Below are 17,395 nucleotides of genomic sequence, written 5' to 3' on the forward strand. Positions count from 1 at the left end.
AAAGCACACCTTTGCGATGTGGCGCGTCAGGGGGCAGCGCCACAACGGTCTCCGGCGGCTGTCCGACCCACACCCAGTGAGGCGGCAATGGCGCCATCCGCCCCCTCGGCGGCTGCAGCTAACGCTGCTACGCCAACAAAGCAGACGGGGCCATCGACCCCGAAGGTTGGCGCAGCCGAGGCTACCCCAACCTCCCCGGCTCCATCCAGCGCTGGCAACAGCCGGCGCAGCCACATCCCTCAGGGAGCCCCATCGACCTCCGGGCTGGTGTGCGCAGGGGTCTTGCCTTCCGAGGCAGGGCCCTCACAGAAAACTTCTCGCTCGCAAGAGCATGTGTCCGACGCCTCACAAGAGGCAATGGACACTACACCTGTCCTCACGGCGCGCCAAGCGCCTAAGGAGCGGCGAGGCTCCCTGGAACGCTCCAGAAAGGGCAAAACCCCGAATACAGGGCCTCGAAAGAGCTCTGTAGCCTAAGGCATAACTTCCGTTTTCGTACACACAGCACCTATTGACTTCCAATATGGATACACAAATAACTCAATGGAACGTCAGACGTCTTCTTAGAAACCTTGATGATGTGCAGGAACTCATCCAAAAGCACAATCCGAAAGTGCTGTGTTTACAGGAAACACACTTAAAATTTAAACACACGAACTTTCTCAGACAGTATATAACTTTTCGCAAAGATCGCGATGATGCTGTCGCATCATCGGGCGGTGTCGCCATTGTTATCCATAAGAGCATTGCGTGTCAACTTTTACAGCTACAAAGGCCTCTCGAAGCAGTGGCGGTTCGAGCTCTTCTCCTAAACAAACTCATCGCCATTAGCTCTCTTTACATACCCCCGCATTACAAATTAACGAAACATGAATTTCAATCCTATATAGATCAATTACCGGGAACCTTATGTTGTTCTTGGCGATTTCAATGCGCACAGCTCCCTGTGGGGCGACTCTCGTATACATGCGTGAGGTCGTCTTCTTTAACTGTCCCTTTTTTTCTTCTGGTGCGTGCCTTCTGAATAAGAAGGAACCCACATATCACTGTCTTGCAAACAGAACTATTTCCCCAATTGATCTCAGCATAGTCTCCCCGTCTATACTGCCTGAACTCGAATGGGAAACTATAAACAATCCTTACGGGAGTGAGTACTTCGCCATACTGCTGAGAACATATAAAGAAAACGAATATCTACCACAGGCTCCTAGGTGGAACATCGATACAGCCGACTGGAAGAAATTCCGAACTGTCACTAGTATCTAACGGAATAACATGTTTTCTTTAGAAATTGATGCTGCTGTGGAGTATTTTACAGCGTTCGTAATAGATGCCGCATCAAAATGCATATCCGAAGTAAGTGGTTTGGCATGCAAACGACGTGTACCGTGGTGGAACAACGAATGTACAATCGCCCGCAGGAAACAGAACAAAGCGTGGGGATCGTTACGCGCCTCTCCCACTGCACAGAATCTTATTAACTTCAAAAAAGCAAAGTCTCAAGCCAGGAGAACGCGCCGACAGGCCAGAAGAGAGAGTTGGCCGAATTTTTTATCGGGTATCAACTCTTATACAGAGGAGGCGAAAGTCTGGAACAGGGTTAACAGGATAAAAGGACGACAAACTTATTCACTCCCCCTGGTAAACACACAAGGCGATACCCTGCTTGAACAAGCAGACTCACTTCGGGAGCACTTTCAAAGCGTGTCAAGTTCCAACATTTATTCAAAACTATTTCTCAAATATAAACAAATAGAAGAATGCAAGCCACTCATAAGAAAGTGTCGGCAGCTTGAACCGTTCAACCGCCCCTTTAGTATTGCATAGTTGAGAGCTGCCTTGAGCGCATGCAAGAGGTCTGCACCGGGATCTGACAGAATCATGTATGAAATTCTGAAAAACTTACACAATGACACGCAAGTTACACTACACACACTTTTTAACACTATCTGGGACGCAGGGTACCTTCCAACCGCTTGGAAAGAAGCCATTGTGGTCCCTGTTTTGAAACAAGGCAAAGATCCTTCCTCAGTGGCAAGCTCCCGCGCGATAGCCCTCACAAGTTGCATGTGTAAGGTACTTGAAAAAATGATAAATCCTCGACTCATCCATTTCCTTGAAGAGAACAAAATGCTTGATCCCTATCAGTGTGGTTTCCGAGAAGGGCGCTCCACAACCGACCATCTTGTACGTATTGAAGGAATTTTCCGGGACGCATTTATACATAAACAGTTCTTCTTATCGATATTTCTCGATAAGGAAAGGGCGTATGACACAACGTGGCGATACGGGATCTTGCGAGACTTATCGGAAATGGGCATTCATGGTAATATGTTAAACGCAATAAAAAGCTACTTCACCAATCGCACCTTCCAGGTAAAAGTTGGCAATGTGCTGTCACGTCCTTTTACAAAAGAAACTGGTGTACCCCAGGGTGGCGTGCTCAGTTGTTGTTAAGATGACAACACTTCGTGCTTCCTTACCACCGGCCCTTTTGTATTCCGTCTATGGAGACGACATTCAAATAGGCTTCAATTCCTGTAACCACGCAGTGAGCGAGAGACAGGTACAGCATGGTTTGAACAAGGTGTCAGGGTGGGCAGAGAAAAATGGATTTAAAATCAATCCTCATAAGAGCTATTGTGTTTTGTTTACAAGAAAGGGAGGCCTGGTTACGGATCCTTGCTTAGAACTGTGTGGACAAGAGATACCTGTAAACAAAGAGCACAAATTTCTAGGTGTTATACTTGACACTGGACTCACTTTCGTCCCACACATTAAAGATCTTAAAGAAAAGTGTCTGAAAACAATGAACCTAATGAAACTTCTATCTCAGACTACGTGGGGTAGTGACAGGAAGTGCCTACTGAATCTCTATAAGAGCCTCATCCGGTCACGATTAGATTATGGTACCGTGGTATATAACTCTGACGCCCCGAGCGCGCTAAAGATGCTAGACCCTGTTCACCAACTAGGTATCCGCTTAGCCTCGGGCGCTTTCAGAACAAGCCCGATTGAAAGCTTATATGCAGAATCGAATGAATGGTCTCTCCACCTACAGAGATCATACATCAGCTTTACATATTTCCTTAAAGTGCTCCCTAATCCCGAACATCCATGTTTTGATTCCGTCACCGATATCACGTGCGCTACACTTTTCAGCAGCCTTTCTCGCTGCGTATGAAGGAGCTTAGCGATGAAATGCATGTCCCCCTCCTCGAGCATCGCTTAGAGCACCTAACCAAGCTCTTACCTTCTTGGGAGTGGCAGGTGATACAATGTGACATATCCTTTATAAAAGTTACAAAGCATGCTCCTGAGGCCGAAATTTCCTAGAACTTCAGTACGAACAGTCCTGCGCAGAGTTCTACACAGACGCTTCGAAGTCAAATGCCGGGGTATCCTATGCAGCCGTCGGCCCATCCTTCTCGAAATCCGATGTACTGCATCCGGAAATAAGCATCTTTACGGCCGAGGCCTACGCATTACTCTCTGCTGTGAAGCATATAAGAAGATGAAAACTTCCAAAAGCAGCGATCTATACAGACTCTCTAAGCGTCGTGAAGGCCTTAATGTCACTCTACAAACATAAAAATCCCGTATTCAATGAACTGTATTCGGTATTGTGTAAAGTGTACTCATCTAACCAGAATATCATAAATTGCTGGGTCCCTGGCCATAGGGGAATCGAAGGTAACGTTCTCGCGGACGAGATGGCCACGTCACTCACATCGCAAGCTGTTAACCCTACCGCTGATGTGCCTGTCGCAGATCTGAGGCCTTTCTTACGAAATAAACTGCGAAACCACTGGCAGTGCACGTGGGACGCGCAAACAAATAACAAACTGCACGTTATAAAGCCACAGTTAGGTTTTTGGCCCTCCCCAACAAAATCTCGGTGAACAGATGTGCTATTCTGTCGCCTCAGAATAGGACACACATTTGGCACCCATAGTTATCTGCTTACTGGAAGTGAACCTCCAACCTGTGGTAGATGCGGCGAGAGGTTGACCGTCCTCCATGTGCTCCTGGAGTGTCGGGAAGCCGAAAGGGAGAGAAAGAAACATTTTCCGCTTGCATACCATTATTACATCCCTTTACAGCCAGATATGTTTCTTGGTAAGGAACCACTTTTTAACACCAAGGCAATCCTCAACTTTTAAATGATGTTGTCCTACATGTAATAAGACCACTAAACTCGTAGCGCATCCTCTTTACAGAGGATGCCGCTGTGATAAATTTTTTATATAGCACATGCCTCTAGGCCCTTGTGTCTCAAGGGCTCTAACGAGGCCGTGGTGCTCTAGTGAATTTTAGAATCTTATACATTTTATGTATTATTATGAATTAGTAATTTACCTTATTGCTCATTGTACACGTCTTTCCTCATTGTCATAATCTTATTACATATAGACCTTATGCACATTAACGCGACCATTTTTAAGGCCCCTTTACAGCCACGTCCCATCAACTTCATAGAAGTCATGACTCCACTGTAAACTGAACAACACTGGCTTGGCGCTCTTAGGCCATACCTGGCCCTTGCGCCAATAAACACCATACATTCATTCATGCTACGCTTCCCTTCGAATCCAGTCCGTAACCCTTAATGACCATCGGTTATCTTCCCTCCTCATTACATGTCCTGCCCATGCCCCCAATTTCTTTTTCTTGATTTCAACTAAGATGTCATTACCTCGCGTTTGTTCCCTCACACAATCTGCTATTTTCTTATCCCTTAACGTTATACCCATCATATCAAGATGGTTTGATGTTTATACGTAACGTCGACATAATATAGGCGTGTGCATGCTCTTGTGACATTGACATGTAATGTTGCTTGACCGTGCAGCTGGAAACGCACATGCATCTTTGAAGTTGGCTGTTCGGCGTTGCCTGACATCTGTTACAATCAGGCAATGTTTACACAACATCCAGCTTTACATGGGTAGTTGCTATTGCCGTAAAAAATGAAACAACATATCATTGCTGTTACCAACTGAAGTAGTCATAGCGATGAATTTTTCGCTATTACCTCCTGGTAGTTGTGATAAAATGGTATACAGTCTAGCCCGGTTATAACGAAGTCGGTGGGAATCGGAAATCACTTCGCTATATCCGCTATCTCGTAATATGTGGACTATGAAAAAAATGCAAACATGGGCATACCGATTTATTGCCGCTGAAAGAAGTGGTCCAGCGTCCTCTGAACAAGTTTCGCGAGCGCGGACTTCAGGATTGCTGCTTCTATACCATCCAACTGCGAACCAACGATCTGGTCGAACTCCGGACTCCCGAGGTACATCCGTAGCGTGTCAACAGCTGCGATGTCCGCTGTTCAAGGACGGCGCAACACGATATCGGCGTGCCATGCGATGCAGTGAAGCAACCTTTCGCTCCGCGGGAGAGCAGACGACGCCACGAATGGACGCCGTCAGCCGAATTGTGCTCTTATTTTCGGGGAAAAAAATGCCTCAAGGGCCCAAAAATGTGTTGATAGACAGATTATTTTTCGCTTGGTATTAAATCGCTTCGTTATATCCGCTGACGCGCTCTTATTTACTTTGTTAAAACCGGGCCCAAAATGTATTTAAAGTGCAAAAATGGAAATGGGAAATTGAAATTCCTTCGTTATAACCGCTATTTCGCTAGAAGTGGCTTCATTATATCGGGGCTAGACTGCATTAAAATTATCTAACAAGAGAAGCACGAGAAAGGCGCAGTATGCTTCCGACTATTTGGTATCTCGAACGATTACAATTGGGTGACTGTAAATTTTTTTTTTGTCTGTGCGATGTGCAGTACACCAACCACGTGTAAACGAAACATTCACAATCCCTGCTCGGACCAGAATAAACTTCTTCTTATTTTAAGCATATTAATGGCCAGTAATGTACCTGCTACGATTTAGAATGGATATCATCTGCATTTGCCGAGCACTGTCATAGGAAGAGAACGGACAACTTTTATTATATATTCGTCGATATGATTGGACTACCTTGTAAAATCAGTTGTTATGCTGTACTGCGACAATTATTATTTTAGTCTTGCTCTCAGTGACGTCCGAGACAGTATTGTAAAGCATGATACAGCACCCATAATAATGTAACAGGAGTGACGAGTTTTATGCGCAAATTTACTCAAACTGTCTGCGCAAACGAAATAGGCCGAATGAAATTGCGTATGGTTATATTTTACCATTGTGTAGCTATGCTGGATGAATCCTATCGTTTATTCTTACTTTCATTAGACCTTTACAGAAGCATCCCTGTCGAAGAAAAGAGAAAGGTAGCGGCCGTTGAAAAGGTAAGGCTCGCTTTTTTGGCACTTCTTGGAGAGCCTGAAGTGGAAATCAACACGCTGCTTAGCCAATCGTTTGGCTTTAATGGAGTGGCGCGCTGAACAGAACACGTTAATTGAGAGAAATAGCTTTTTTTTTTAATTTGAAGTTTCTTTAACCGGTGTGGTTGATGCCACGCAAGAATTTTAAGAGCACTTCAAGATGGTATTGCAGAAAGGAATGGCAATTCCTCGAATTGAGCGATCAGACATAGTTCGCGTAGATACTTCGCCTACAAGGTCTTGCAAATGACGGCGTTTACAGCATCACTCCTAACTCGTTTAGGGATGATCGGCTGCAAGGTGCCCTTTGATCATGTCTGGCATTTGCGAAAATGCGTACTAGAACTCAATCAGTAGATGTTTTGATGAATATAGCGCCCCTAATTTAGCATTCTTCAACGTGCTACTAATAATTGCGATTTTGGCTATCAAGGAATCGGTTCATGCCATTGAATACAACGATCTTCTATATGTTCAAACAAATCGTAAATCCTATGGCGTACAACTCGTACAAGATTAGGCACAAGACCAAATTCGAGCCGCCACGCGACAATGTTGTGTGCGAAACTCTGCTGCCATGCCGATCTTCTTGAACCGGTGAAACGGGTGGGTGCATAAACAGAAATTTGCAGCAACATCCTTCCAGAATAAGGAGCGCATGTATGTCACATTTGGCAACCCAGTGCGCTGCTTGGGGTTGCGTGCACTCATCTGACTTAACATGTATATTCTGGAGAAATAAAGGTAAAAATGCCCACCTCAAGTCTGAGGCCTACTTGATCATTAAATGCGGCAACAGGTTCATCAGCCAGGCGTCACTTGAGGCATAGCGTTTGATGAAATAATTACTAGAGGGTGCCACAATGTTGTGAGCTTGTACGTAAGCGCTACGCCCTCATATCATCATCAGCCCTTTTTCTTCACCTCCGTTTTCCCCCCTGTAGAGTAGCAGGCCAGAAAAAATTACAGCTCATGGCCGACCTCTCTGCCTCTCTGTAGTAAATTTATCGCTTTCTCGATCTCAATGGAGGGAACTCCGGCGCTAGTGTCTGCGGGAGTTGTGATGGGAGTGGTTGAGCTTACATGGGAATTATGGGAGTCACATGGATTTGCCTAAACTTCGTCCTTTAGGCTTCAAGCGGCTTCGTGACATAGCAGACCCATTACTTTAAACAATGTATTGCGTAATAATTAACTAAACACTAAAACTGTCAGACGGCAGGATTCGAACACACGACTTCTAGCAATGACTCCCAATATTCAAACCATAACGCCACGGGTGGATGCGTCGACAGACGAAATGTAACTCCCCTTGCGAATTATTGCGGGCAAGCCAGTGTGCCTTGAGATGCTTGGCGCGTATAGATTTGGCCACCTCGACAGGCTGAACTGTTGGTAGCGATTGTGCGTGTATGCAGCGTCTTCTGCAGTTAGAGGAGTCTAGACTGTTCTGGAATTTACGACAATGAATGAATACAAAGCGTAATGCACAAATCTACAAGAATTTCCAAATCAACAAGCACGGAGACCGTACAAATCTATGTGCTTCCCATCATTCCCAGGGTGGCTGAACGATTGCAGCGCCAGAATATTGTGGGGAACTCCAAAGCAAAGAAAAATATCTTTCTCGATGTATGTAACCTAATAAAGGGAAAATCAGACATCCACCCGACTGTAGCAGTTGCTACAAAGGAAACCCATACGGGTTCCTCGAAAGAAAAGCCTCATAGTTGAAGAAAAATCCGTCCTGGTCCGGGACTCGAACCCGGGACCACCGCCCTTCCGGGGCAGCCGCTGTACCATCTGAGCTAACGAGGCGGCTAGCAGATCGTAGAGCGAAGTCGAATTTATCGACAACACGAAGCAAGAGCAAGTGTTTGACATAGTAGTTCTGCAGAAACCCGCAGGGTGGAGAGAAGTAATTAATAAAGGGAAAATCAGACATCCGCCCGATCGTAGCAGTTGCTACATAGCAGTTGTTCCTTTGTAGCAACTGCTACAAAGCATTTCCGCAGAACTACTACGTCATGTATGTAACCTGTTAAATCCCTCTGTATCGTGTATAGCGGCTTTCTGCCATGTGTCGCACTTTGGTTAAGGGTAACGGCTGGTATGCGGGTGTACGCATGCGTGAATTTCCTATTTATGTGCTGTTTGTAAGAAATCAACTTTCAATAACGAGTCAGCCATCATGTTACGTCTTCTTTGTCCTTGTTTTGTTTGCACTGTAAGTAAAGGCGCCGTTGTAGTGACTCCCCCACCTAGCTACTGTACTTCAGTATATCTTGGAGTTATTACTAAACATCTTATTGTTTAAGAATAAATTCGAGATTTATAGAATAGCTTATAGGGTGGTCAACCATGCAGTGCCACAGGTGATTTACACATGAAATTATATTGATAACGCGAACATTGAAATTGGTGCACGACCTGTTCCCTGTACCTAACGAACTAATGCCAAATCTGACGGGTCATTTTAAAGCTAATACGAGTTTTCAAGAGCACAATTGGAAATTAATTGACTAAGAAATACAGACAAGGACGTTGCTGTACTAACAAGTGAATGTCCTTTCGTACTTGCGGCCAGTTTTATATTAGTGCACGCGCAAAAAGCAAGAGGCATACATATTGCACGCACCTTGTATCGGTCACATACAGGGACACGATAGGTGACTGCGTGTCACATGCCGGCAAGTAAGTTTCTTCTATGGTCCTCATAACTTCTGAAGGCCTCCTTACGTACCTACTCCCTTCTTTAGATATTTGAATGGCATCCAGGATATCTCGCCGGCAGGCGACTTTCCAACTGCCTATTCTCTCCCTTTACGTGGCTGCCCTATTGAAAAATATCGTATGTACGTTATATACATCGCTCGTACGCACGAGATTACCGGACATGCGTTTTGTATTTCACATATGAGTACGAGAGCCTCGTCGCCCTCGTATACACTGCCGTACATACGAGGACCTTGTATCCCACGTATGAATCCGAGGGCCTTGTATCCTTCTTATACACTGCCATAGACACGAGGACCTCGTATCCCACGTACGAATACGAGGGCCTCGTATCCCTCGTATGCACTGCCATACATACGAGAACCTCATATCCCACGTATGAATACGAGGGACTCGTATCCTTCGTATGATTGAGGACCTCGTATCCGTCGTGTGAACTTCCATACATACGAGGGCCTAGTATACCACGTATGAATACGAGGCCCTCGCATTCCTCGTATCCTTCGTATATTCGAATACGAGAGCGTCGTTTCCCTCGTATGCGATGCCATACATAGGAGGGGCCTCGTATCCCCCGTGTAAATACGAGGGCCTCGTATCCTTAGTATGCACTGCAATACCTACGAGGACCTGGTATCTCACGTATATATACGAGTGCCTTGTATTCCTCGTATGAATATGAGAGCCTCATATTCCTCGTATGCACTGCCAAACATACGGAGACCACGTATCCCACGTATGAATACGAGGCACTCGTATTACTCGTATGAATATGAGAGCCTCGTATCCGTCGTATGCGCTGCCATACATATGAGGACCACGTATCCCACGTATGAATACGAGACACTCGCATCCCTCGTGTGAATACGAGAGCCTTGTCTCCCTCGTATGTTCTGCCATACTAATGAGGGCCTCGTATACCACGTATGAATACGATGGCTTCGCATTCTTCTTATGCGCTGCAATACATACGAGGACCTGGTATCTCACGTATGTATACGAGGGCCTCGTATCCCTCATGCGAATATGAGAGCCTCGTATCCCTAGCATTAATATGAGAGCCTAGTTTCCCTCGTATGCATTGTCATACATACGAAGACCTCGTATCCCACATATTATTACCAGGGCCTCGAATCCCTTGTATGCACTGCAATACAAACGAGTAGCTGGTATACGACGTACGAATACTGGGGCCTGTATCCCCCGTATGAATATAAGAGCCGCATGTCCCATGTATGTGCGGCCTTGCGAGGGCGTCGTATCCTGCATGCGCAATGCAGTACGATGCGAGCGCCTTGTATCCCTTGCCGGCACTGACTTACGCTACTAGTGTGCTTCGTGTGCTGCACAACAAATATGTATCAATCGTAGGCTTGATGCCTCCTGCAGCACCTGCACAATGAGGCCCTCTTGTGACGCGCTCTGTACTATTTTGCCTATATTGAGGAGATATACATTATCCGGTTAATACACATCTGCTAAATAAAGGGCTGATATACATTCTAGAAGGCCTTCTAGAAGGAATTTTCTGCATTGAACTTGGGCGAAGCACATACGTGCCATGCCCTCTAGAACTTCATTCCTTTAGAGATGCAATGTACCTTGGGGAATGTGCGCGTGCAGATAGAAGAATGAACCAATATACGTAGAAAACACTTCATTTGCAAAAATATATACACACATTGAATGCCCCTATACGCTTTGTTTGCACAGCTAGACGCAGTAAAACCTCGATAATTACAATCCCGCTGTGTCCGCGGCTTCTTGTTGTTTATGCCCTGTTACAAGATACGGCGCATCTAAAGTAACCATTAAGAGAAATCATTCGGGACAGAGTTCTGTTCGTCCTTGCATGCAGAAGCGAAGGTTGTTGAGCTCAAGCGAACACTGAAAAGGTTTTACAATGGCATGTGTGTAACTTGGTAATACTGGTCCATGGCGAAACAGCACAAGGCAAGATTAACCGTTTGAAGGTCGATTTTCTTTCACCAAATGCGACACCCTAGATTATATTATTGCATGCTTATAAATTCTTCAGTGGGACCCATTTCAAAAAGACACCTGAATTTTTCCAGGGCACCCATAAAGTGAGAAACAAGTCCCTTGCATTGGCATAGCATAATCCGTCCATAGTGTAATCAAACTGCGTAGGTGGGCACACTCAGGAAAACTTTATGGTCGTGTGCTCTTCAGAAAACGAAAAGAGTGAGAAACCTCCGCTATTCCATCTTACTGGCAATAAGAGGCAATGAGTTTGCGAGTCTCCCCCCCCCCCAAAAAAAAATAAATAAAAGGGAGACACAGGAATGGCAACATCATTTGTGAGTACCAGTACTCGCCTGTGAACGAATCTAATCGCAATCCTGTGAGGATTAAATCAGTAAGTATCAAGCACTTATCTTTTCAGTGTTTAGAAACCAGATAACTATCAGTTTTGCGAGTGAAAGAAGCAGAAACTGCCTGCGGAACGAAACCGAAACTAACCGTAGCGCGCCTAGATGTGCGGGCAGTAGTAGACACGTCGGCACAAGAAAATGAAACAAAAATCAATACCATCGGCGCGACAGAAAATTATCTGTATGCCGCAGAGGGTGAGCACACGCGGCGCAATAAACGTTAGCGAATCAGCATGCTTCTTAAGATTGTGGTGAACACAAATATGCCGCGGGTAAGCCGCAGCGTGCCACAGAGCCGACCGCAGTCGACCGTAGCCAGCCGGCCGCCGAGAGAGGGCCGGCGCACAAATAACAAAGATTAGTTGGCACCGAGACTCCAAGCCCCACGCCTCGTCTCTGCTTTCCTTGCGCGTGCCAATAATTGGTGACCCGGACGTGATCGCCATGAACCAGCCAAGCGACGCCGACAGCTCCACGGTAGCCGTACTTGATGTCAAGCTACTTCCGTTTTGGACTGGCAACCCGGAACTTTGGTTCGTGCAAGTTGAGTCACAGTTCACTGCACGCCGCATCACTGCTGACAGCACCAAATACCACCACGTGGTGGGCAGCCTCCCGCCTGCGACGGCCAGCGAGGTGCGGGACCTACTGCTAACATCACCCGCAGAGAACGCCTACCAGACGCTAAAGGAGACACTGATTCGCCGTGTCACACCTACAGAGCCGGAGCGTCTCCAACAGCTACTGCGGGAGGACGAACTTGGCGACCGCCGACCCAGCTGGTTGCTACGCCTCATGCAACAACTGGCCAGCGACGCGACAGCAAGCGACGGTCGTTTAGTGTGGGAACTGTTCCTGCAAAGGCTTCCCACAAGTGTACGGATAGGCCTCACGGCGTCGGGCGAGACAGACCTTGCCAAGATGGCCGAGCTCGCCGACAAACTCATGGCTGTCGCCGTGCCCACAGTCGCGTCGGTGCACGCAGACGCACCGTCCGCCAACTCCTTGCAAGAGATGCGAGAGGAAATTTCTCGCCTCGGAGACACCGTCGCAGCGCTGCACTCGAGCGGAAACCAGCGACCACGACAGCGTACCGCATCACAACCGCAACAACGTAAGGTGTGCTGCTACCACCGCAAATTCGGCAACGCTGCACTGAACTGTGTGTCGCCCTGTGAAAATTCGGGAAACGCCCCGGGCCCGCAGTGAGGGTGACCATGCCCCCGCCCCGCCGGACAGTCGCCCATCGGTTTTCTTACTGACCGATCGCGAAAGAGGTGGTGGTTTCCTAATCGACCCAGGGGCGGAAGTTGGTGTAGTGCCGGCGTCGCCAGCCGACCGCAAACGACCGTGCGCAGCACCGTTGCAAGCTGTCAATACGACGATATCGATGTACGGGCAACGCTCCATCTCGCTGGACCTGGACCTCAAGAGGACGTTTCGGTGGATTTTCGTCGTGGCTGATGTAAAATTTGCCATCCTGGGAGCGGGCTTTTTGCGCAACTTCCGACTTTTTGTCGATCATTCTTCTTGTTCTTGTGCAGGACCCCCTGTCACAAGCAGAAGTGCGCGGGAAGCCATCTAGGCATCCACCCTTCAGCCCCACGCTTGTAGCACTGCCGGGCGCTACACGATGCACTGTCATCCTCGGCGATTTCCCCGAACTGACGCGGCCACCACAGGCCAGCGCGGCCGTCAAACAATGTATGCCACCACATTGTCACCACAGGCTCACCAGTTCACGCACGCCCACTTCGCCTGTCCCCGCAAAAGGCAGCAAGCAGCTCGACAGGAATTCGACCACATGCTCGAGCTCGGCATAATCCGCCCGTCCGCTAGTCCGTGGGCGTCTCCACTGCACATGGTGCCGAAGTCTACATCAGGAGACTGGCGACCCTGCCACGACTATCGAGCCCTCAATCGAGCAACCATGCCCGACCGCTATCCGGTACCTCACATTCATGATGTCACGTCCAGTCTACATGGTGCGGCGATTTTCTCCAAGGGCGCCCTCGTGCGGGCGTACCATCAGATCCCAGTGGCTCCAGAGGATGTATCGAAGACTGCGATAACCACGCCCTTCGGCCTGTTCGAGTTCCTACGCATGCCGTTCGGCCTGCGAAACTCCGGAAAGACATTCCAGCGTTTTATCAACGGCGTTTTGCATGGCCTCGACTTCTGCCATGCATACCTCGACGACCTACTCATCGCAAGCACTTCACCGAAAGAGCATGAGGCGCATCTGCAATCGTGTCTGAGCGCCTGGCGGAGCATGGCATTCTGGTGAACACGGACAAATGCGAGCTGGGTGCCGAGAAGCTGACTTTTCTTGGCCATGTTGTTTGAAGCTCTGGCATTCAACCTCATCAAGACAAGGTTTTTTTTTATTTTTTTTATTTTTTTTAATAATAATAATAATACTTTATTGATGACTTGAGAATTACAGTGGAAGAAATCGGGCCTGCCAAAGCCACAGTGGGCTTGAACGGCAGTGCCTGGCAGACAGCGACAGAGCCATCAGAAACACATTAGACAACAGTGAGAAAAAAAAAACACAAATGACAGGCTTCCCATCACGCACTAAAGTGTCTAAGAGCCTTTCTAAGACCATATTTCGTTTTCACATCTTGTATGCTTTGAGGGAGTAAATTAAACATTGCTGGGACATAATAGTTACGGAGTCTTCGACCATATCTCGTTTTACAGCGGGGTGTAACGTAAGGTTTCTTTGGTCTCAGGGAACGAACAGGCACATAAGGAATTTTATACTGACTTATCCAAAAATGCTTTAAGACAACAGTTTCTAGCAGCAAAGAATTGAAATCAGGTAAGGACAAAGTTTTGAACACATCAGATTTGGGGGAGACATCATAAGCAACATGCTTCAGAATGCCACGAAGGACGGAGTTGACCCGGTTTACCAAATGTTGAGCGCCATGACCATATGTAGATATCCCGTACCGGATCACACTGTAGCATAAGGCATGTGCTACAAGCTTTCGGACAGACAATGGCATGTAAAATTTTATATTATACAAAACACAAGACACTGCGCGAAGTTTTTGACAAATATATGCGAAATGAGAGTTCCAGGATAAATCACTGTCAAAAAACACGCCAAGGTATTTAATTGAACAAGCGTATTGCACTGGGGCACACGAACAGTGATTGCAATGTGATGTGTGCAAATATAATGGGGACGATAGGGTAACTTGCTTGACAGGGTTGTGGAAACAGATTAGTTGAGTTTTGGACGCATTGATATGGACTACATTATTCTGAAACCAGTCCATCACTTTTGTTGTTGCCATTTGTAAAGAAGAGATGGCGTCAGTGTATTTTCGAGCGTGTGAAACAAGGACAGTGTCATCAGCATACTGATATAATTTGACGTTCACAACATTAGACAAATCGTTAAAATATAAATTAAATAATAACGGACTTAAAATTGAACCTTGGGGGACGCCAGCTTTAATTTTGGTCAGGTTGCTACGAAATTTTCCAATAGACACAAGTTGGTGCCTATGAGACAAGAAGTTTTTCAGAAGCCGCAAAAACGCACCCCGAAAGCCTAGCAAAGAAAGTTTGGTTAGCAGTATACTATGGCAGACGCTGTCAAACGCTTTGCGGACGTCTAGAAACAATGCACAAGCAATCTGATTGTGTTCAAACGCAGAGTTTAGTGTATCGGAAAAATCTTCAAGCAGCAACTGCGTACCCCGATTCGGCACAAAACCATACTGGCTAGGAGATAACACGCCATGATTGCTTAAAAAGCTGCTCATTGTCGTGAGCAGATGTTTTTCCAATATCTGCCCAATGCATGAAAGGATTGAAATAGGTCGGTAGTTTTCGATATTGTTACGTGCGCCACTTTTAAAAAGAGGAATGACCAGCGCATTTTTCAGATTATCTGGAATGATACCAGTGGTAATAATATTGTTTAAAATGAGTAGTAGCACATCTTTTATTGCTTCGAAAGTTCTGCGCAGCTCTAATATTGAAATGCCATCAATTCCTGGAGACTTATTTGGTTTTAGACTGAAAAGGATTGATTTGAGGTCATGTTCCGAAAACATGGGAAGAAGGGCGGATTCTGAAATACTAGTCTGCAATGTGCAAATATCTGGATGAGGTCTCGCTACACCAGACACCTTTGAAAAAAATGAGTTAAAATCATTAGCGGTGGCAGTACCATTTGAAGAAAAACGAGACATCAGATCAACATGGCGATTAGCGTTTATATCACCACCTCTAAGATTGTTAATTAGGGACCATGTTTTCCTGCTGTCACAACGAGCGTCCGTGAATTTCGCTCGTAAGTTATTACGTTTTGCAAGACGTATCATATCATTGACCTTATTTCGAAGCTCTTTGAACCGAAGCCGCAAAACAGTACAATTAGGACTTCTCTTTGTTTGAGCCCATAACAAGTCTTTTGCCTGTATTGCCGCGAGTATTTCTGTCGACATCCATTTTTGGTCCAATTTACGTTGTTTTATTTTACAGACCCGTGTAGCTGCAAGCCGGAAATCGGTGAACAGTGTTACAAAGTTGTGATAGGCGTCGCCTGGAGGAACAGTCATCAAAAAGTTATGCCAGTCGTGATTTATTACAAATTTTTCGAAAGCCAAGGGGTCAACAATTGAGATTTGTTTGATTTCGTTTAGAGCGACCAAGTTGGTAGTGTCATCTGTTAGAGAGCAGCAGACCATGTAATGATCAGCGAGTTTCGTTGTAATAACGGCAGATTTGACACTTAAGTTATGTGCACGTATATTTATATGATCTATGCAAGATGTGACAAGATGACCAGCAAGGAATTCTTCGCGTGTAGGTTCACAGATCGTGTTTTGCAAGCCCCATTTGGAAATGACGTCCAAATAATTGCCAACTGTCGTTGCTGAAGGGCGTAGCGTATCTATGTTGACATCCCCAATTAGGCAAACATGGTCCATTGACCACATCGAGGCCAGGGCAACATCAAGTTCATCCAGGAATATACGACCGTTGCAACACGGTGGGCGATAAACCGCAAGCAGAATTAGTGACAAGGAAGGTGCGCAAAGACGCACTGCCACAATTTCAGCTTGGGAAAACGAGAAAGTCAGCTCAGTTGTCGCCCATGTGTCCCGGATGAAAACTGCCACGCGTCCTCCCCTTTTAATTGGCCTAGTGTATGAAAAAACTTGGTATCCAATAATCTGATACTGATTGATGCAGTCGGACGGAATGTTAATCTCGGTAAGCACGATCACATCGAAATAGGAGTTCAAAGGAGTAATTAAGGCCTGAAAATGGTCCCAATGTTTTCTAATACTGCGAATGTTGACGTGAACAGCACGGAAGGCGCAACAATTAGGATTTGGAAAGAAACTAAGAACCTCGTTTAGATTAGTACATGTCTTGAAGGCAACTTTGTTCATGTTCATGCAATACTCTCGAGATCAGATGCCTTATTGATATACAGAATAGGTGCATCTTCATCCCTCTTAGCCAGTATCCTGCCGTTTTTGGTCCAAACGAATTTAAATTTTGTTTCTTTGCCCTTCTGCCTTGCCAGCCGATACAGCTCCCGTTGGGCACGCGAAAGATTATCGTTGAAGTACAGCCGCGGAAAGGTACTATCTTGAGCAAGTTCACGCAAAGTTCCTCGTGCAGAGAGCCATTGCTGTTTGGCTGAAACAGTGTGCATTTGCACAAGGACTACAGGAATGGCATTGCTGCGTGCGGGAAGTCGGTGAACGGCAGAAACATCGGTCAGTTTGAAATCAGAAATGTTTAGCTTCGCCGCCAGTCCTGACAAGAAGGAAGGCAAATCCTCGTTGGGGTTATATTGCAGGCCATGAATCTCAAAATTGCAGCGCCGGCTGTATTGCTCTAATTCGCTAAGTTCACAGCCAACCTTCTCAAGCAGCTCA

The 17,395-nt window shown here is 46.4% G+C and overlaps 1 protein-coding gene across 1 annotated transcript; it reads left to right on the forward strand.

Annotated features, from left to right (window-relative positions):
* The first annotated feature begins 11,918 nt into the window (after positions 1–11,918).
* LOC142591537 (uncharacterized) lies at positions 11,919–12,683 on the forward strand. The gene has a single exon (XM_075703857.1). The coding sequence runs from the start codon at positions 11,919–11,921 to the stop codon at positions 12,681–12,683; it is 765 nt and encodes a 254-aa protein (XP_075559972.1).
* The last annotated feature ends 4,712 nt before the right edge of the window (positions 12,684–17,395 follow it).

This window comes from Dermacentor variabilis, chromosome 8 (genome assembly GCF_050947875.1).
Source record: "Dermacentor variabilis isolate Ectoservices chromosome 8, ASM5094787v1, whole genome shotgun sequence".
Taxonomy (NCBI): domain Eukaryota; kingdom Metazoa; phylum Arthropoda; class Arachnida; order Ixodida; family Ixodidae; genus Dermacentor; species Dermacentor variabilis.

Excerpts from the sequence above, each read along its gene's own strand:
- LOC142591537 (XM_075703857.1), top strand. The coding sequence starts at position 11,919 with ATGAACCAGCCAAGCGACGCCGACAGCTCCACGGTAGCCGTACTTGAT.